At 39.5% G+C, this 20,512-nt stretch overlaps 1 protein-coding gene across 1 annotated transcript; it reads left to right on the plus strand.

The window, feature by feature from the left end:
- The first annotated feature begins 5,511 nt into the window (after positions 1-5,511).
- ralba (v-ral simian leukemia viral oncogene homolog Ba (ras related)) lies at positions 5,512-16,673 on the plus strand. The gene is made up of 5 exons (XM_032529813.1): positions 5,512-5,660; positions 12,977-13,189; positions 13,796-14,004; positions 14,727-14,904; positions 15,051-16,673. Exons 2-5 carry the CDS (start codon positions 13,076-13,078, stop codon positions 15,171-15,173), a joined length of 624 nt encoding a protein of 207 aa, XP_032385704.1. The 5' UTR covers positions 5,512-5,660; positions 12,977-13,075; the 3' UTR covers positions 15,174-16,673.
- The last annotated feature ends 3,839 nt before the right edge of the window (positions 16,674-20,512 follow it).

A 20,512-nucleotide genomic window follows, 5' to 3' on the forward strand; every position in this document is an offset into this window, starting at 1 on the left:
GAAGCGAAAGGGTTATTTCTGTTGCAGCCTGTGTTTCCACCATCTGATCATCCTCTGCCAAAGAAGACACAGTCCTCCCATCTGCTCAAATACAGCGATGCAGTTTTTCTTCCCCCACACTGAGCACTGACTGGGTTGAGTTATGGTCATCGGCCCGCCAGCTTTATTTATGCATACGAGTCTGCAGATTCCTGTGCTTCCTGGGTTTTATCTAAACCAGTTAGTCAAGGTCAACTGTTGTACTCTACTGCAGTGAGGGAGAGGAGCAGAAAGCCTTGAATGTCTGGATTCTGTGTACACCAGCACTTAGGAAGTCAGACCATTTTTTTTTTTTCTGCATGATGTTTGAAGGCGTAACTGTGCCAAATGCTATCAGTATCCCAATTTTTACACTTGGTGGGAGGTACAATTTGATAGACACAATGGTGCATAAACATGCCAGCCGAACCTTTTCAACATTTCATTTTTTAACCTCGCATGCAATGCAATTTCTCTGAATGTGTGCTCTATTGGACCGCAAAAATGTTGCAGCTATTCCAACAAGTCCAACAAAAAGTAAAGAAAAGCAATTATTCTGTTATCTTGCTAATCATTTCCTTAGTAGAAGCAAAAGCACCCGTGTATGAATTAATCTACAAAGTAATGCCAGCATGGAGGTTGTACCTTGTTAAAAATTGAGTGGAAAAATAAATACTTTTTTCATGCAATGCAAAAAACAATGACTTTGGCCTTGCTACTTTTAATTAAATACAAAATAAAGGGCATAAATTCAATAGAGCATGAATTGACAGCAATTTATTGATGTGTCAGAGACGCATTCTATACTGACTGTACATAATGTCACCAGCATCCCTATACAGAGTTTGAGTATGTGTATCTCTGAACAGACTGTTGATGTGATTAAGATGTGTTCATCAGCCACTCTAAAAATGATAGGCTGCTAAGGGAGGGGCTACACATTGTTGCCAGTAAGCAGTAGTACAATGTAAAATGTTGACGCATACAGTAGCTGTCACTGCACACTTACTAAATATACAGTAATCAGCTCTACAAGTAATACAAAAAAACCCTACCCAGTTAAAGAATTGGTAGGCCATCTTCTGCAATAGCTTATCTCAGGTTTTTGTCTTTTTGTTCAGCGGTACACCTTAAGATCCTGCATCATTATCTTCAGCACGTGGTGCTTTAGCTTAAAGTAAGTAGGGAGACCTAGACTGTGGGCCACCCGTCTGTCTACTTCTGTCAGCCAAGAGGATAATAAAATTAATCTAGATAGATGGTTCCCCATGAACACAAGTAATGTGTTCTTGTTGGAATGGGTGTTCCCGGGGTTTTTTGAAATCAGTTATAGCCCCTTGGGAAAAAATGACCTAAAAAGGAAAGAGAGAAAGTCGCAATGCCCCTTTCTGTTTTTTTAATTTTTTTCCCCTTTTACCCTTACACAGGGGATAGGGACACCAGTTTTTGGGCTCAGCTTTTTTTTGAAATAAGGGTTCTCTATATTTTTACTTGGATCTAAAAACAACATACCTCCCAGAGCCAAAAAGTGACATAGGGCCCCCAACCCAGGAAACAACTCTTTGTGCTATGATACCGTGGCGGGCCCAACAGTTTCTTTTTTTGTCTTATGGGGTTGCTCAACGTTACGTAAGGGGGCTCTGAAGTTTGGTTTTGACACACAACACGAGCCAGATACGGGTCCCACCTCCCCAGCGGTTTTAAACGAGGAATAAAGAGGCTTTATGTTTTCATGCACAAAGTCGCCGATATACTACAGCCCATAAATTGATTATCTACCGAAAAAGCCATTTGAATACCCCGCCAAAGGGGGTTACACAGTCATTAGCCCACTGCAGTCTTTCTGGTCTGCCAGTTCGTCAGTTTTTTTGTGGAAAGGGTTTTCTACCCTTATAGCTTTAAAAAATTTCCCTTTCCCTTCATTTTCTTAATGACCCATATAAAGTGCCATAAGTCGCCTCAAAGCGTAGCCCCCACGCGCCTTTAAGCTCGAAAAATCACCTGAGTTACACCCCTTTGACCCCATCATTTGGCGCCATTAAAAGGAAAAAACTTTCATCAACTTTTAAGATCCATTTGCCCAGTTTATTCAAAACATAAAAAGGGTGATAAAGGCCATTACCTTGTGGGCCCGATAGTGCCCCGAACAGACATTTTTGTAAAAAAAACCACGCATTTTACTGTCACGAAAGGGGAATTTACCGGTAGTCGGGTGGGCTCGCAACGGTTTGGATTACATCCTGTTTTTTTTAATTTATGAGAAATTAAAATGCAAAAAATTTGAGGTTTTATAAAATTTGAAATGGTAAACCCAAAAAAGTGGATTTTCAGGGGTGTTGTATAAAATGACCAGATGTCCGCGGCTTTGTCCCTAAAAGTGATATGTTTATTTTCTTTTTTTGTGTGTTTATTTTTGTAGTGTAAATGTGTAATACTATGTTATTTTGGAAAAAACTTATTTTGACTTATGATTTTCCATAAATATGTTTTAATTTTTTTATTTATTTTTGTTTTCATTTGTTTTATAACTTGGCTAAGTATCAGAGGTCCCAAAGGGATATTGAATTCTGAAACACTCCCCAAAAGGGGATGAAACATGAACTTTGTATTACAAAATATTTTATAATAAATTAAATTTTTTAGGTGTAAATTCCCAATTTGCGGGAAATTTAAAAAAGACTATCCACCCTTTCTCCCGGGTTTTTGTTTCAGCACAAAGGCATATCAAGATTACATTCGGCTTTTTCAAAAAAGCAGACACAAAAGGGGTTCAAATATGTTCCCATCTATACAAAGGTGAACACTACATTTCCAGGCGGAAAAAAAGTGTAAAGGATTTCTGATAATATAGTTGTAATAACACCTAACTAACACATGGGTCTAGAAAAATAAGATAAAATTCAGACCATCATCCATTCTCACGTTGTAATGATTTGTGGAACCAAAGTCCCACTGATGGTCTGTGTCTTCTAAAACGGCCGGAAATATTGCTGTTTGGTTACCACAGAGGGGCTCCGGTCAGCCCCCCCTTCCAGCTGCGAGAGTCTGCCACCTGCAACAGAGTGCCGGCATGAAAGTGACATGCAGTAAGATACACAAAGACTGCAGAAACAACGTAGAGACTTAAAGAACACATGACAACATTTCTTGGAAGTGTTTCTGAGATTGTTGGAGCTAAGTACATCTTACAGCATCTTATATTTGCAAAAGAGTAATGCTGCAATTACACACAGCCAACTACACACATAAGCACTATAAATAAACCAATGTCCTGTGCACTGTACAACTTTGGATTCGTTGATCCATTTATTCGGTTCTGTAAAACACATCTTCACTGTAATGGTCTTCTATGAGACAGAGATAAGAGTGAAGTTCTTGCATAGACTCCTATTGGATGAAACCTCCCACCGCCCCCCCCCCCCCCGTTACGTTACCCATCCTCAGCATCCATCCCGGCCGTGGTCAGGTCGTCTTCCTCCAGCTGGTTGGTGACAGGTTCACCATATCTCTCAGTCTCATTTACGGGTTTTTTGATAAAGTCTCCACACGTTGACGTTTAGGTAGTAAAAAATGTTTAATGTGTGCTGCACCCATTGGCCGAATAGTATTAACTGTGTTTGCTTCATGTTTTTTTGTTCTGAAAATAATCGGTTTGTTTTATTAATGTATTTATTTGTTTTTGAAATATAAATAAACACATTACTGACTTTTTTGGGGGAGCTGAGGTGGTGTATGGGATTCCTAGGTGTAGCCAGAGCAACCCTAAGCCCCTCCGTGGCGCCGCCTATGTTCCTTACTTAGCCTGGTCTCTAATATCCCAGTCATGCATTTGTACCAATGCCATGATAAAGTGGGAAAACAAGTAGAGGAAACATGCAAGGTCAAAATCCTCATTAAGGCCAGATGGGGACACTGAAGATGTACAGTGCAGCTAATGCAATATTTTGTCTAGTTTTAGTCTCTCCCTCTTGCCTATAGGGGCTTTTAATCCCTGTGCATTTATGATCATGTCTAGAATATGGTAATGGAAAACCTTGTCTACATAGCAAATTTACTAATCCTCAAACCTCATTAGATGAAGTCTAATATAGGTTGTGCCTGTTCCTCTACATTAAAGTAGTGTTTTGTATTCGCACTGGAAGGGAAATATAACATAAATTAGCCAAGGACATGTTTAATCAAGAGTGTAGATTATGATCTTTTAATGTCTGTGTCCAAGAATATATGTGAGAAAAAGCTCTAGAGCATAAAGTGCCCCTTCATCAGTGCCATGTACCAAGAGGGCTGGGACCTGAGAAATACAGTATGGGTCTGCTCTGTGTGCTCTATTCCAGTATCTTGTCCCCAGCTGTAATTAAGATGGAAAGAAAATAAAGAGTTCACACTGTCATATTCCTTTTCATGTTTAAGGCCAATGTCTACAAACCTGTGCTAACAAAATCTGCTGGAAGAGCATAGTGACAAGCTTTTACTCAACTCAATAAATATAGCCTAAAAAGCACCCAGTTGTACCATTAGCATCCATCCATTTACTTTCTTTACTCACTTATTCTCATTCAGAGTCCTAGAGGGCCCCATTACTGCACTGAAATAAAAACGTAATGCACTGTTACTCATTTAGACTACATGAGGTCCATTTTACATTTTAAAATGACTTAATGTATTGTACTATCATAACAGTGTCTTTGGCTTCTTAGTTTTCTTAACTGAAAACTGTACCATTTGTCGTCTTTATTTTCTCTACAGCAATGCTTTTAAAGCAAAATAAATTCAGTTAGATGTTTTGTCAAAATAATGTCAGTGTTAAAAGGCCGACACAAATTAAATATGTTTTGCCTATTTCAATTGCTGCGGCCATCCTACAGTCAAAGAGTTCAAACAATAACTGTTGGATGAAAAAGTGTTTTCTTCTGTCATGTGTTTATTTCTTCTTCTGTGAAACAAATAGCGAAGCATTTATAACTCGCTCTCTGGCTACCGGTTTGTTTAGGCAGTCCAGAAAGGTGCACACAATTTTACTTTCGGGAAATTGGACCCAGAACACTGTTATTACTAGTGTTATTGTTTAGCCAACAATTACAATAGAACTGTATTGCAAAAAAGTCAAATATTTAGTCACTACACATTTTTTCATCACAACTAACCACATTGTGAACTGTGGCCTACTAAGTTTAGGAAATTTGGTTAGCCTATATACCACAACATTCCAGGCATGAATTGATTTCCATTCATTTCTATGCATCATTAAAATTTACAATCTGCAGTAACTTATTCCAAAAGTTACACCGGGCAATGGCTGGCAACTTTTTGTAAAAAACAACATAAAAACAAATTATGGATTTGACATTTTTAATTTTCAACTGATTTAATTATTGGTAACCTTTTTTTCAAGCAATAGTCAGATGTTACATTGAACGGGTCAACCTTGTGTTCTGTAAATAATTTCAGTAAAAAGTCTAAATAAATGAACGACAGACGAAAGGCCATGATGACGTTACATCCTGTCATTTGTAGTTTTTACATCCGGAAGGTGGGGCTTTTGTTGCAGGAGCAGTTTGCTTTTGGAGAACCAATGCCCCGAAATGCTCTCTTAATGCAAACATCAAGATAACATCACCCGTGGAAATACAAATCCGGCTTTGGTAAGGCTTCAGAAATTTCTTAATGGAGTGAAAGAAGTGGGTGTTTTCTGACACGACTGTGTAAGAAGAGAGTTACAAAGTACCACACCTGTTTTAATGAACGACGAGCGACCAATGGACCCAGAAGGGCGACCGTTTAAAACAAGATGCGTTCAAATAAACTCTGTGTGATTTCCTTAACTAGTTACAATGGCTGCTTTAGTGTCGTAGTTTGGATGTCATGTATGCCTATGTTAAATTGGTATAACGCTAACATTAGACGTCATGTTAATAGTCGTTGGCAACTAATCTTTAGGTTAGCTAGCGGTTTAGTTGTCAGTCACTGTTTAACGTTACAAGATTTGCATTAATTTTGTGGGCACTCCGTCAATTTGCCTTCTATGTTTAATGTGTTTTCATGAATTTAATAACCGTTGTGGTGCTGCTGTATGTTGTTTAGCATAAACGGTAGTCGTATTAACAAAGTCCATGTTTATGAGCTTTTGTGTTGATGGTCAGCTGACGTTAGACAGTAGCTAGTGTTAACGCTAGCTATTGTAAACTCAAGAATTAGCCTAGCTATGCTAGCATTAAGTTGACAGATGTAGCTAGCTAGCTAGCTAACGTAGGTTAGGTATTGTCTGTGGGTTTAGTGAAGCTAATATTATGCTTGATTAGCTTGTTGCTAAAATTAGCTGTTGTAATGTAGCTATATTCCCGTCAGGAATTGCCCCAACGAGTTTGTTCTGAAAAGTTTTTCCATTGAGAAGATGACACACCCAAGCTGGCTCATGGTTTCTTCAGCTAACGTTGTTATGATCCTAACTGTCAGCAGAAAAACAGTGTGACTGAGTATTTTTCCACCACACCATGGGGGCATGTATTAGTTCATTCTATGGGGTCAAATGCAGCCAGGTCACATTATTTCCTCTATGACCAATCTACTAAAGGAAGAGTTAAATCTACTTTATTACATAAAGGTCTAAATAGTACCGTTTTTTATATATAATAAATACCGTTATATTGGTTCTGGATAACCAACGTGCATTTAGTGTTGACTAGTGACTGCTAATTTTAATGATACTACATTTTACAGATGGGTGTAACTAACGTTTCCAACTCGTATCAGCCTTTTTTTGGTTTGCGGAGATAGGTTTAGGAGCTTATGGATGGGATAGTTTTGGGAAAGCAACACACACTTATACAACATTAATAATAATACTTTTTGGTATTAGGGGAAAGTGATGTCATCATCCATTTTCATGTATATCAAGGGTGACTACGATCTCAATCCAAAGTGTAAAAAGCTGCAGTATATTAAAATGAAAAGGTAAAGTTGTCTTACTTATTAGCCTACTTCATTAGTCACTTAATAATTAGAATTAGAGGTTTGTAAAGATTTCATTTTAAACCACTGATCCGCTTTGGGCCTCTCCATATGTCTGAATAATTATAGTTTGTCTTGTGGTCGAGTTTGAGGTAAACATTGAATCTCAGACTACACCTTTATAAGCCAATGAGAGCTAAGTACTAATACTTCATCCTAGACCAGTGCAGGTTGTTTGATTTAAAACTCACTACTGTATAACATCAAGTCTAATCGCCGGTTACATGATTGGCCACCGCCGTCGGACGTTCGGTTGCGATTCTCCAAAGGTTGAATATGTCTTAGCTTTTTTTCCAAAGTTGTTTTTTTTTCCCGGCAGCCCCCACCGCCTCAGCCTAAATGCACTACCCCCAATCAAAAGAATTGGAAGACTTGCGTTTTTGTCCGGACTGCCAGAAGACAGCTGTCGGCTATGTGAACCCGGTCTTGCGTAAGACCCCAGTGTTGCTCACTGCAACATTGCTTTGACGTAAAACCCGCGCTCAATCTCAAAGGTTGTAGTACGCTACACATTAGCAGCTGGTCAAAAGCCTTGGAAAATAATAAACGATTTCATTGAGATCACAGATTCATTAGATCATTGTTGTGTAGGGTGTGTTGCTGAAACGCACACGTAAGTGAAATTAGCCGCTGCGTGTGAGGTCTTCCACTATTCCGCGCCTGAGTGTGTCCCCAGGTTTGTTGAATGGTTCAACCTGTGAGAGTCGACCAGTCAGCAAGTGTCACTGAATATCAGTCAACACGCCTTGTATGACATGCAGTCAACCCGCTCAGAAAACAACCCATGAGCACAATGCTGAATCCAGCACAATTTTAGCCGGCTTAGGGAAATCAATTCAGGAATTGGTTTTAGTCTTGGATGGCTCAACCAGTATCCTACAGGATACTGTTGGATTGTAATTGTAATTCTGGCACCGATTTATTTCTACATAGTTGTAGACCGATTGCAAGCAAATGACGTTAGAGGTGGAGAAAGGTCTTGTAATTGTAACTTTGCCGGCCTTGCATTCCTCCTCTTTCTCCATTAAGACTGTCTGGATGTTTTTCCCTGTAGTTCCGGACATGTTATTTTTGGCTTGAATTTGTTTTGTTAATGGTAATCCCTCTTATTTCATATTACTGTGACTTATCAGACAAGCATTTTCTGAAAGACTTTCCCTAATTTTGGACCTAACCTAGTAATCAAAGAGAATCTGCTTTTCTGCTTTTTCTAAGTTTTTTTCATTTACTGATGAGGTTTCAAAATAACCTGGTTTCTTGGTGTGTATTAGGACAGGAGTCAGAAAACTATCAGCTAATAATTTTGGCAGCAGAAATGGAGTGAAAGGGCAGTAAACTGGTGTGTGACTTTTTTTTATTTTACAAGACTTGGAAAGTGAGCGATTATTTGCAGGAGATAGTGATGTGGCATAGCTAGCCGCCATCAATTGTCTGCTTTCTGTCAACAGGGAAGAAGGAATGTCAATTACTACATGAACCACGCCTGAGGAATTAAAATGTTATCCATTTGGCCATTGCAAAATATGCTGCAGGGAGCGGTCATCAACAGTAATTAACAGTAATCGGACGAAATACACATGTATAATGTAAAACACTTCATGCTACACATAAAATACCTAGGAAAATAGAAAGAATTAGATCCTATTGTCTATGGAAGTTTGTGTGTTTTTGCTTTTGCTGTGAATTCCCAACTCCTTTTTAGGGTGTGTAAATCAGACAGTGTACCAATATGTCAATAGCATGCTAACGTGACTTACTTAAATACTTTAAGTAAGGGAAACTGGGGGGTTTTAGCTAGATTTTTCTGTGGTGCTGTCATGGAATACAAGTCCCTAAATTGTAAATCATGATAGCACCGCAGGCCCCAAGCATAGTGTAACTGAGCCTATTCTTCTGTAAAGCAAATTAAAATAATATATAGCAAGTTGGAGATAAGTAGTGGGCAGTTGGGAGGAACAAACAGATTTGTTTCTGAATGCATGCCCAGATCTGAACTTTTTTTTCCATGAACCCAGAACCAATCCAGTAGAATGCTTAAGTAATGGGAAAGACATGAGTGTCTGGATAAGATCATCAGGGTCGGCTGTTGTGTTTTATAGACTTGACCCGAAAAAGCTTTTTCATCCCAATGTCATCTTGTAGTGCATGCATTTGCTTCATACACTATCGCAACATATGGGATTAGTAAAGAAGGCACTACATTTTCACCTGGACGATAATTTCCATATGAATAATACATCTCTTTTAGAAAAGAGATGTATTAGCTCTTTTAGAGTTGCGGAAGTAGGAAGGATTGTACCACAGTGAGGATTTAGTTCCCCGCTGCCTGGTTTTGTCAAAGGCTCCTCTGTGCACTCTCCTGACCAAGGGTTGTTAGTATGCATTGTGGGGTGCTTTTCGAGAACTTCTTCTTTGCTGTATACCGTCTTTTCAAGTAGGCCAAATCTTTTTCCTGATCTCAACTGACAATGACCGTAGTAACTGCCGTATCTTGACTAAACACATTTCGGTGATGCCTCCGTTCACTGTGGTTTGTTGTTAAGTTGTGCATCATTGGTCGCTCAGTGATAAACAAACCTTAGGATCTTGAATCCCAGTTGTTGTGTATTACAGAATACCTCTTCTTACACTAACCTCATGACTGAGGTGACTCACCAGGTTGTGTTGTTTCCTCCACAGTGGGCAGTGATTATGACTAGTTAGATGTCCAGAATCAAGGGGGCCAGTCCCCCCTTCACGTTTGTTAGAGTACTGATGAAGAACCTTTTCAGTCTAAGAGCAGTAGAAATTGGATGAGACACAGCAAGCGTTTTGCAGCTGGTGCTTTAGAGAGGGAGTTGTGAATTGCTGGCAGCAGAACTATCAACGGGGAATATAAATTATTAGTATTAGTTAGTGGTGTACAAGAGACTTTTGGAGAGGCAAAATTTTGCAAGTAGGATGAATATTACCACATTTTTTTATAGGAATTTCACCATATTTCTTTCCCTCTCAAATGACATCACATCCTGTAACTAGTGTTCACCTAGATAGCGTCTGTGCAACATTAGAGTGTTTAAATTCAACAGCTCCACCTCGCAATGTTTGGGTTGACTCATTTGACCCACTGATGATGAGAGAAACAGCCGCACGGAGCTTAGTTTGCTCTCAGAAGCTTGTGGGTTTCTTTTGGGGCCCGAAAAAGCCCTGCTTTTTTCCATCGATGGGGAGAAAGGGAAACCCCCTTACCTCTGTGGCCTCAGGAATGCTGAAAGGGGAGAGAGTCATCAGGGGTTGCAACTTGGCAATATCTTGAATTCCCCCCCCACAAAAAAACACACCCAACACACCAACACAACACCACACACACACACACAAACACACACACCAACACACTTTAGTATTCGCTTTATTAGAGGGAATTAGGCACCTTAGCGAAGAATTTTAATTTGACGTCATAGAAACATTTGGTTTTCTTCCCAGTAAAAAATCCTAGCCCCGCACAGGGGAAAGGTTTTTTTTTTTATTTTTTATTTTGTATCTTAGCCCTGGCGAACCTTGGAGCAATTTTGCTAAAGTGTAAGATGAGCGGAAAGGGGAATACTGGGCCCTTTCCAAAGGGACTCCAAAGAATCCTGAGCCCCACATGCTTGGGTCACCCTATTTCAGGAGTTAGCAACCCGAGTGGGGCTGTACCCCCCCTCCAAACTTTCACCCCTTTTTTAAAAAAGGGCCCGAACAAAACGCTCCAGTTCCCTATCGGGGGCAAACCTAAGGAATTCCCCTTTTCCCCAACCCTCCAAAAAAGGCATGCAATGTGTTGAACTGCAGCTAGTGGAAATATGGTGGAGCCCCTGCCCTGAGGTCTGAACTTCCTTTTGGAAAAGTTGCATAAGCCTTTTTTGCAAGAACTTTTTGCCCTTCAGTTAATTTCCTGTGGTTTGGTATTTTTAGCATTGGGGGTCGGGGTGACATGCATACGGGAAGATGTTTAAAAAATAATTTAGATAGGGTCCGTTTGCAGAATGCTGATTTTTGGATTGGTTTTTTGAAGTGTGTAATTTTGTGTATGTGTGTGTGGAATCCTTCCTATGAGCTCTTTCATGGGCCGGTTGGAAACAAAGACGGAAGATCACAGGAACTTCCTTGCGGGGAGAGTGGAAAACCTGGGCACACCTTTGTAGCCACAGCTGTCAAACTATAGTGGCATATAAGGTAGGTTAATCTTAAACAAACCCTTTTTACCCCCTCTTTTGAACGTTTTCAGGGAAAGTGCAAAAAAAAAAATTTAATTTAGTAGAAGTTTTTTTTATTGATCTAGTTTCACACGGAGTTTTTATTTCAACTATGGAAACACGGGCTTGTATGGTTTTTTGTGGGGGGTGACTGTATCTGAATTTTTATTGAAAAAATAATGTAGAAACACAAAAACCCCCGATAGGAGTAGCGTTATTTTTTCCGCAACGGAATTCGTTTCCTTGCCTTTGGGTAAGCACAGGCCCGTCTCATGTATGAGTGAAAATGAAATATTTAGTTTGGGGGGGGAATTGGGGAAAAATGCTATGAATCAGCTCAGTGCTCCCATTAGTGTGACATCCCTAAAGGAGGGACTCAGACATTTTGTTTCTACAGATGGAGATAAAATGATAGTGGGAAAGAAGGTTAAGAAAAAAGAGACTGGTTCCTGTGACGTGACAGCAACAGTATTGGGTCATGTGACAGACAGACCTTAAGGATAATTAGTCAAAGGGTCTGTCACAATCCTTGCTCTATTGCTTCTCTGCTCAACAAGACAGTGTGTATATTTATATGATGTGACATAATTGCCAGATGCTCAACTTTTTATTTGACTGTTCATAGTTGGTAGGGAGAGGACTAAATGGGTGTTGGGTTACTGGTTGGTTACTGACCGAAACAACACAATAGCCAAGGGTGGAGCCCAGATAACAACAGCAAATGCTGACCCCTACAACTCTGAGTTTAGGATTTGCCAAAGACTGATGCAAGCTGAACGTCATTCATATGAACTTGACACAAGGCAGTAGAATACATCTATCGATTTACAATGAAAGGCAAAATGCCAGACCCTGTCTCTAAAGGATCAATTGATCATTAAAAAGCCCTTCAATGGCTTTAACGGCCATTATAATGCGGTGGACCATTACAGTTAAACTTGCCAATATCCAATCATTGTTTATTGTAATGTCTGCTATAACACCTATAAATATTCTTAATTTCTTTGCAATACAATCACAGGTCAAATTCCTACAAGTCATTTAGATATGTGAGCCTGTGGTCAAAGATATAAAAACCAACATAGCTCTTGTAGTCTTGAAGTATTCTGCCAATAGACAGCGACTGATGGCATAGTCACTTGTTTTGACTTGTCTTCTAATGAATCTGTGCACATGTGCCACTCTTGATATAATCTATTTAAAGGCTGTGCAGGTTAAGACATGGCAGGCAAGCACTTACTACGTAGTCAATTTGCACCATGTTGGAAGTTGTGTTTCTGACAGAGATAGAAGATATGGAAGTCAGGTGAAAGCAATCAACTCTGAGCTTTCAACTTCTGAGGGCAGGGCCACTATAGTGCAGATAGATTGCCCATGGCATCTCCCTCCTTTTTAACGAGGTTAGCACATGATGCCCTATTTTAATGCATTCCTAAATGCCGCCTCGCAATGGAGAATGATAGCTTCATTACTTCTGATCAGCTGCAACGGCCTTTTAATGGAAATTTTTATAAAGTTCTAGGATTCATGAATAGGCTATTTGGCACTTTAATGGGAAGGGTGAGGGTTAGGATTCAAGATTTGTTGGAGCAAAGCCTAGCACCTTGGCACGGCAAGTTACTGTCGTAGTGAAAGCTGTTAAGTATCAACTGTCCTCTGTCCACGAACTTGGGTTCTCTCTGTGTAAAGGTTATTTACTGTACATATCAATATGTTTGCACTCTTGTCATTCACAGGTTGTGTCAGAGAGTATCTGGGTGCAGAGGAAGTGTATGTGTGGGTGTGTGTGCGCATGTGTGTGAGTGTGTTAAAGAGACACAAAGAAGAATCCAGTGATGGCTACCGGTAAAAGTAAAAACCTGAGCTCTCTGGCACTGCACAAGGTGATAATGGTGGGCAGTGGGGGCGTGGGGAAGTCAGCCCTCACCCTGCAGTTCATGTATGATGAGGTGAGTCAACACAGTCCTGTAAACAGTTTAACATTGCTATATAATAGAGAAGTCCGGTTTTAACAGTAAAGCACCTCTTTGTCTAACCAGTTCACTTTTTAATGTGTATCCAACGTCCTAATCTAGACATCACCTATTTGCTAAACATGTTGACTGGGTCAGCACTTCCTCTAAAAGCTTCACATGTAAAGCAACGGTTTGTCACACAGAATCATCTGAGAAGCGGAACTCTTGGGAAAAGGGCAGGCACTTTCAAAAAGAGACCTGACAGACGATTGGATGAACCATCTCTCTATCATGTCCACCATTGTTGTTTTGGGGTTGCTTAACAGATTCTTGTAAAATGGTCACTTTTCTTTAGTCCTCTACTTGCTTGACCACAGTGTTGTTTACTGTAACAACATTAAATTGAGGTCAGAGATGGTCATGTACCAAGCAGCATAACGGCTGTCTTCTGTCTGATTGCTTAGCTATGCTTCCATTTTACCACAGTAGCTGGCTACAAATAACTGCTCATGCTTTTACGATTCTCTATGCATGTAAATACTGCTTGTGGCATGTTTTATGCTTTAAAATCTCCAAGGGAATGTATCTTTTCATCCCCAGTTTGTGGAGGACTATGAGCCCACCAAGGCAGACAGCTACAGGAAGAAGGTGGTTCTGGATGGGGAGGAGGTCCAAATCGACATTCTGGACACAGCTGGCCAGGAGGACTACGCTGCCATCAGGGACAACTATTTCCGCAGTGGGGAGGGCTTCCTGCTGGTCTTCTCCATCACAGAGCATGAGTCATTCACTGCCACTGTGGAGTTCAGGTACTCTATCCTGCCTCTGTTTGTGTATGGGACTGAAGACATGTAAATGGTTCTACCTTAAGCTGCAATGGGGATTGACGTTTAGTAATGAAAATATCAGCCTGTACATGTTGACCATTGCTAGGGATGTAACGATGAATCATGAATCAGTTAAGCATTGATTTAAATATTTAAATGTGTAAAGATTACAACCGTTTGAGATAAAAAATTTTTATTGCAATGCAGTTTTTAAACAGCCTAGGGCGTGACGCTAGTTACCATACAGCAGCTAACGTTAGCCTACCGTTAACTAGTAATGTTAGCTGGTTATGTTAAACGGTTAAAATGGTGTCAGCTAAAAGGTGTAGTGTGACTGTATTTTACTGGAAAGGATTCTTACACCAGGACATACAACAGTCTGCAGCTTAAGACACAGAGGAGACTTGCTGTGCTTGCGTTTGGGTCCGGCTCTGTTAGACTGTGTTGCGTTCAATCTCAAAATTGTGGAAGGAACACCGTGGAGCATTTTTGACAGGCATACCAAGAAACAATGGGTTAAACAAAAAAAATCAATCATTTACAAAATACCCTGGCTGGCACCTATACTGATCTCACCAACCAGTTCATTGAAGAGGTTCCGTTCATTAGGACATCTGTTTTATTATGTTTTATTACAATCAAAAAACAATCACTCATTTACACAATGGAAACTGGGAAAAAATGCTTCTCTGCTCTGCCGGCAGGGAGCAGATCTTGCGGGTGAAGGCGGAGGAGGACAAGATCCCTCTCCTTGTGGTAGGGAACAAGTCGGACCTGGAGGAGCGTCGGCAGGTATCTGTGGACGAGGCCCGAGGCAAGGCCGAGGAGTGGGGCGTCCAGTATGTGGAGACATCAGCCAAAACCAGAGCCAATGTTGACAAGGTGCGTTCACACACACACACACACACACACACACATCACACCAAGTACATTACTGTAAATTAATGAATATTTAAATATAAGAGATTCATTGTATCCTAACTATACCAGATTTGACTGTTAAAAAGTGTTGTTTTTTTTCTCCACAGGTATTCTTTGACCTGATGCGTGAAGTACGAGGCAAGAAAATGTCGGAAAACAAAGACAAAAATGGAAAGGGAAAGAACAAGAAGAACAAGAAGAGCTTCAGAGAAAGATGCTGTTTACTTTGAACTCTTCATGGACCACAGTAACAAACTACAATAAATCTGTTAAGTTGGTGAACCTAGCAGAGCGTACTCGCCATTGTCATTCAAATGAAATTTTTTAAATAGCTGGTTTTAGTTAAGTGTTTCATCTTAACCACGTTTTTTTGTTTGTTTTTAATGAATGACATCTGAGTTGCTGTTTCCTTGGAAGATAACCACTGTTGTGACTGTGACTCAGACTGCAGTGCTTGATGGCTCATAGTAAGCCAATGACCAAACTGCCACTGACACTAACTCTGCTGCTCAAGACATTCTCCACTGTTAAAGTTAGCGACTATACTGCCTTTGACTTTGGTTCAGTGTGTTTTACACCAGAAATGTTGAGTCTTTTTCAAGTAAACAGTGCTCTTAATTTCTTTACCTGCTCTTTATCTTAGCCTGCATACGTCTTAGTCTTTTAGTATAGACCCCTATGTTCATCAATTTACAAGGAACTCTAATGCTGCTCTCTGTCTAATTTGTGATAATTTATGTCATGTCTATTGAAGATGTTGGCCTCATTCATCCATCTGTCCAGACTCTGATCTGTATAACTTCAGAGCATGTTTGGAATAGCTGGAAGTTTCAGATGTTTTCATTTTTGAGCCCTTGAGGCTGCTGTTTTTTTTGTTTTTTGTTTTTTTTAGTTCCTCCAAGGATTTGTGATTTTCTGACTACAGAAGAATTAGTGGAATAAGATGACTTGTTGTCAAAGAGGGTTATTTTATTTCACGGTTATCAAGCCTTACATGGTTGCTGCAGTTTTTCAGGCGGACTGCATCTTAACATGTGTTAGATATTTTCAGGCTGTGAAAAGAAGGTTGTAATGGGGTTTTTCCAACGTTTCCTTGTTGGCATTATATAGTGCAGAGAGTATTATTATATATTCACACAATCTGGCCCTTCTCACAGTGCAGATTATTTCCTGTTTTACACAACTGTTGATGTTTGGAGTGTGTACTGTGAGACCGGTGATGACAATCCAGGAGGCCATCATGCTTCTGGTCCACAATTGCATTATAATCAATACCATCTTATGACTCTAAATAGTTCTGATGTTTTTTTTATTGCTTTGTCTTTTTAATAACATGTACTACATTGCCAATACCTAAGAAGTGGACTTCATGCTGAACGGAGTCATGCTGGAGATTTTTAAACAGTTTGTGCCAACAAAATCACAAAAAAAAATCTAACTTATGTTGGTGGATGTACAGATTTGTATGTTAATAACTGAGTATATATGCATTAACCAGAAAATCCTACTACCTTTTTGTTTGTGTGTGTGTGAAGCTTTGAAGAGGGTGCCAACTTCTTAACTGTTGTTTAATCAAGTGCTACAGTGAACAAGATGTTTCTACCACTGCCTAAACCATTCTTTGTAACATGTCCTCCCTTTTTCTTTTACCTACTGCTGCTGTGAGTATGCTTCAATCTCTACAGCGACCGTGTTGCTGAATAAATGGTTTTGTTTTTTGTCTTTGTAAATACTGGACATTATTTCTTGTTATATTCATATGTTGCAAGTTCACACTGATCAATCCTTTGATTTCTGTATTACACCAATAGAAAGTTATGTTTCACTTTTGATTTAGAATTTTGAAACCGATTAAGTTGAAAGGGAATTGGTTCAGTGCTGCATATTTCCCTCTGCTGGCTGGTGGAGGTACTGGAACTGCTCTCACTAATAACTACAGTTACTTTGACATTAGCCACTGAAGTGAAATGTTATGGTTGTTATTTGTTTTCACTTTAGGGCATTCTGTGCCCCAGTGTAGTCAAAAATCCCTGCAGTTACTCATTCTGCATTGATTGTTCCTCTGCCATCTAGAAAAGAGTGCCAACAGCCTGTTTTTCTTGAATTTGACAATGATATACTACCTCAGTTTTTATAAACCTCCTAGGCTTATCAAACATGGCAGGATGAACCAGGTGCAGGCTTTCATTGCTAAGGTCCCTGGGGTGGCTGGGACGGTGAAACTCATTTCACAACATGAAAATGGGTGACTACATCACCAGGTAGAGACAAATCATATATCACTTAGAACATATTTTTCTTGTGAAAGATGGCAGGAAGTGTCTTCCCTCTGTTATGTAAAAGGAAAGAAATACCACTGACTTTTATGACTGCATGTTCTCTATGCACAGAACCTTTTCCAAACAGAAAGAGGACTAAAATGTAATTTAAAAATGTTATATTCCTGTAGTATTCCTATAGGCTTGTTTGTGTCTCTCTTAACCAAAAGTAAGTTTGTAGTGACCTTATTCTGCTTTATTTAGAAATCTCCTGTAGAGATCAGGTTTGATGATTGACTGTAATTGTATTTGAAAAAAATAATCTGACACTATTTCAGCATAAGTCCCCTTTGGTGTCAACCCAAATATCCCTCATGGCCTCAAATTAATCGCCTTTTTGTTGTGTAGAGATAAGACTCTTACTTCTCTGCTCCTTTGGACAGAATTGTATATTCAAGTATTGATCAGACCTGCAGACACCAGTTGAATTCTTGAATTTAGTGGTCACCTTTTTATACTGCCGAGAAATGTATGGGGACGTAAGCCTGTTACATTACTGCATGCTTTACATAAATTATATTAAATATAAATTGTAAATAAATTATATTACTGATGAAACCTACCAGGTTTCAAAGCATGTGGCAGCATTTCCACCAGAGGAGCTAAACATGTCACAATTCTGATAAGCACATTTACCTGCCTGACACTCACCTCTCTGGATTTCTACTCTTCACCTGCTCCTCTAAGTAGGCAGATTAGGTGGTCCGTTAAACCTGCAGGAAGGCACTTATTTAGAAATATATGAAAGGGCAAAGTGAGCCAGACTAATGACCGATGCAGTGTCACCGGCTCACTCTCTGGTCTTTTATCATTCTGTAGAGAGGGCCCCCGTCCTCTGCGTAACCCTCATTATATCTGAGCTAATGTTGGGGATGAGGATGTTCATGTGATAAAGCACCATCACAGTCCTTCATTATACAGAAAGAGAAACAGACTCAATGGAATTGCGCTCGACCTATAAGATAAATGCAATGGACAGAAAATAACTCCTATTTTAGCAACTGTGCCATATCTTGCTGTCTACATGGGGCGTCTTCAGAGGGAAGATGGCTTCAGTCTTTGACCATGGGATGGCAGTCTTGGTATTCTGTAGACCCAGTCTGCTGTTCTGCATCATTAGTGCTCTGGCAGTACTTTCCACTGCTTCACAGGCTTCTTTCACTGGTGACTCTTGACTGACTAAATGGCACTGAACAAATGTTTTTTAAGCCCTTAAACAGTGAGTTCATGCATGCAGAATGAATGGTTTATATGTATTTTCATGTTTATATATTAATCATAGCATGGTGTCCGATCATTAGCGCTAACATCAGTTCCATTTGTTTTTTTAAATCATAATGTCTCTATTATAAATCAACTTTGGGAAAAATGAACCTTCAGTTCACATAAAACATCCAAGAAGAAGATCATCTGTATCCTTAATTTATGAAACAAATTATATATATATATATATATATATATATATATATATATATATAATTAATTCTTTTATGATTATATATGTCACACATTTTACATTCATGTGTGTTCAGTACATCATTTACTGACAGAGTGACAAAAGAAAATCAAAAACACAAAACCTCACCTTACTACACCAACAATGATCTTTAACACTAAACTGTGACACCGGATCACATAAATGTCAAAGTGGACCATAGTGCCATTGTTGGCATTACAGCATGTCTGTCATTTAATAACTTAGCAGTGTATTACTACTGTTATTGCTGTCAGAAATAGAAAGCCAACCTATTTGGACTGCCATGAAACAGTCCCTACTTCTTCTACCTCCACTGTGCGGCTTTAATAGCAAAACAATGAGCAGGTCCACATTTCAGCACAAAGGATTGTCAGTGGCAAAAAGAAAAAGAAGGAGCCTATTTGAAATGTCTTGCTTTTTTTTTCTTTGCAATTCTTGCCTTTATTTATTTATTTATTTATTTACTTACTATTATTATTTAATGATAATTTTTTGGGGCTTTTCCCTTTATTCAATGGTGACAGTGGATAGAGAGGAAAGGGGGAGAGAAAGAGAGGGGATGACACGCAGCAAAGGACCGCAGGTTGGACTCGAAACCGGGCCGCTGCCAAGGACTCAGCCTAGGGGTGCACGCTCCTACTGGGTGAGCTAGATGCCGCCCCCATTCTTGCCTTTTAAAAAGATAGAGGCGCTCCCTCAGCAAATACTCAGAGCAGATTGTGTCTCAAGTGTACAGTATGTATGTGTGTGTGTGTGTGTGTGTGTGTGTGTGTGTGTGTGTGTGTGTGTGTGTGTGTGTGTGTGTGTGTGTGTAAGAGAGACACCTCCAGTGGCTTATCAACAGTACAAAAAAGACATACTGTACAGTACATGTTGAATTTCTTCTTAATTATTTAACACTTAAACAATTAGATATCAAGTGTTAATGGTCAAACCAGGGTGTGAATTAATTAGGATTAAATGGTACAGATTATGTGTGTTCATCCTAACGGGTACATTAATCTTAATGGATTTTGCGATGAGAAATTTCCCATAGTTATTTATCCTAGAGATTTTTTATATATCTGTTCTCCCTGACTGATTCCCATGCTAGTATTTCCATTCTGTATTACAGCTTGTGAAATATTTTTATTTGTAAAGCTGTGGAACTGTATGCCAAACGTTGCCAGGCAAATTGATTACACTATGCCATGCAGTGCATTACATCAGAGCCTTCAGTCGCTGGTGAATTGTTCAATAACGCCCCTCCCATCTCCAGCAGACCTTAACAGACCTTCACTTAGACAAACAATAACAACCTGACAACTGAAACATTCTGGAGGAAAACATCCATTTAACCTGTCAGAAAACTAATTTTTCCAATAATAAGTGGCAAAATTGTAAAAGGTGCTATAATTACTGTTGTTTGTGATTTACTAAATAACTGTGCTCACTCTACTGGCTCTGTAATTAAGAAAATACCCACCAAACCTGCCTCCCAAATTGAGCCACGATGCCCCTTCAGTGTGGGGATAGTGGCGGATGTTGAATACAGACTGAACGTAATAATCCTTATGCCTTTCACAGGAATGCGTCTATGTTGCCGTCCCTTTTTACTTAGGGACTCAAGCTTTAAGCAATTTATGAAGTCTTCCATTTACGGCTTGTGCTGTGTGGCTGTTTCCTGGGAACAATCTCCTGGTGCACAGGATGTAATGCTGACAATTACCATAAACAACATAAGCACCACAAGTATATTTGCATTCATCATCATATAACAACATTTGAAATATAC

Source organism: Etheostoma spectabile, chromosome 11 (assembly GCF_008692095.1).
Source record: "Etheostoma spectabile isolate EspeVRDwgs_2016 chromosome 11, UIUC_Espe_1.0, whole genome shotgun sequence".
Classification (NCBI taxonomy): Eukaryota; Metazoa; Chordata; class Actinopteri; order Perciformes; family Percidae; genus Etheostoma; species Etheostoma spectabile.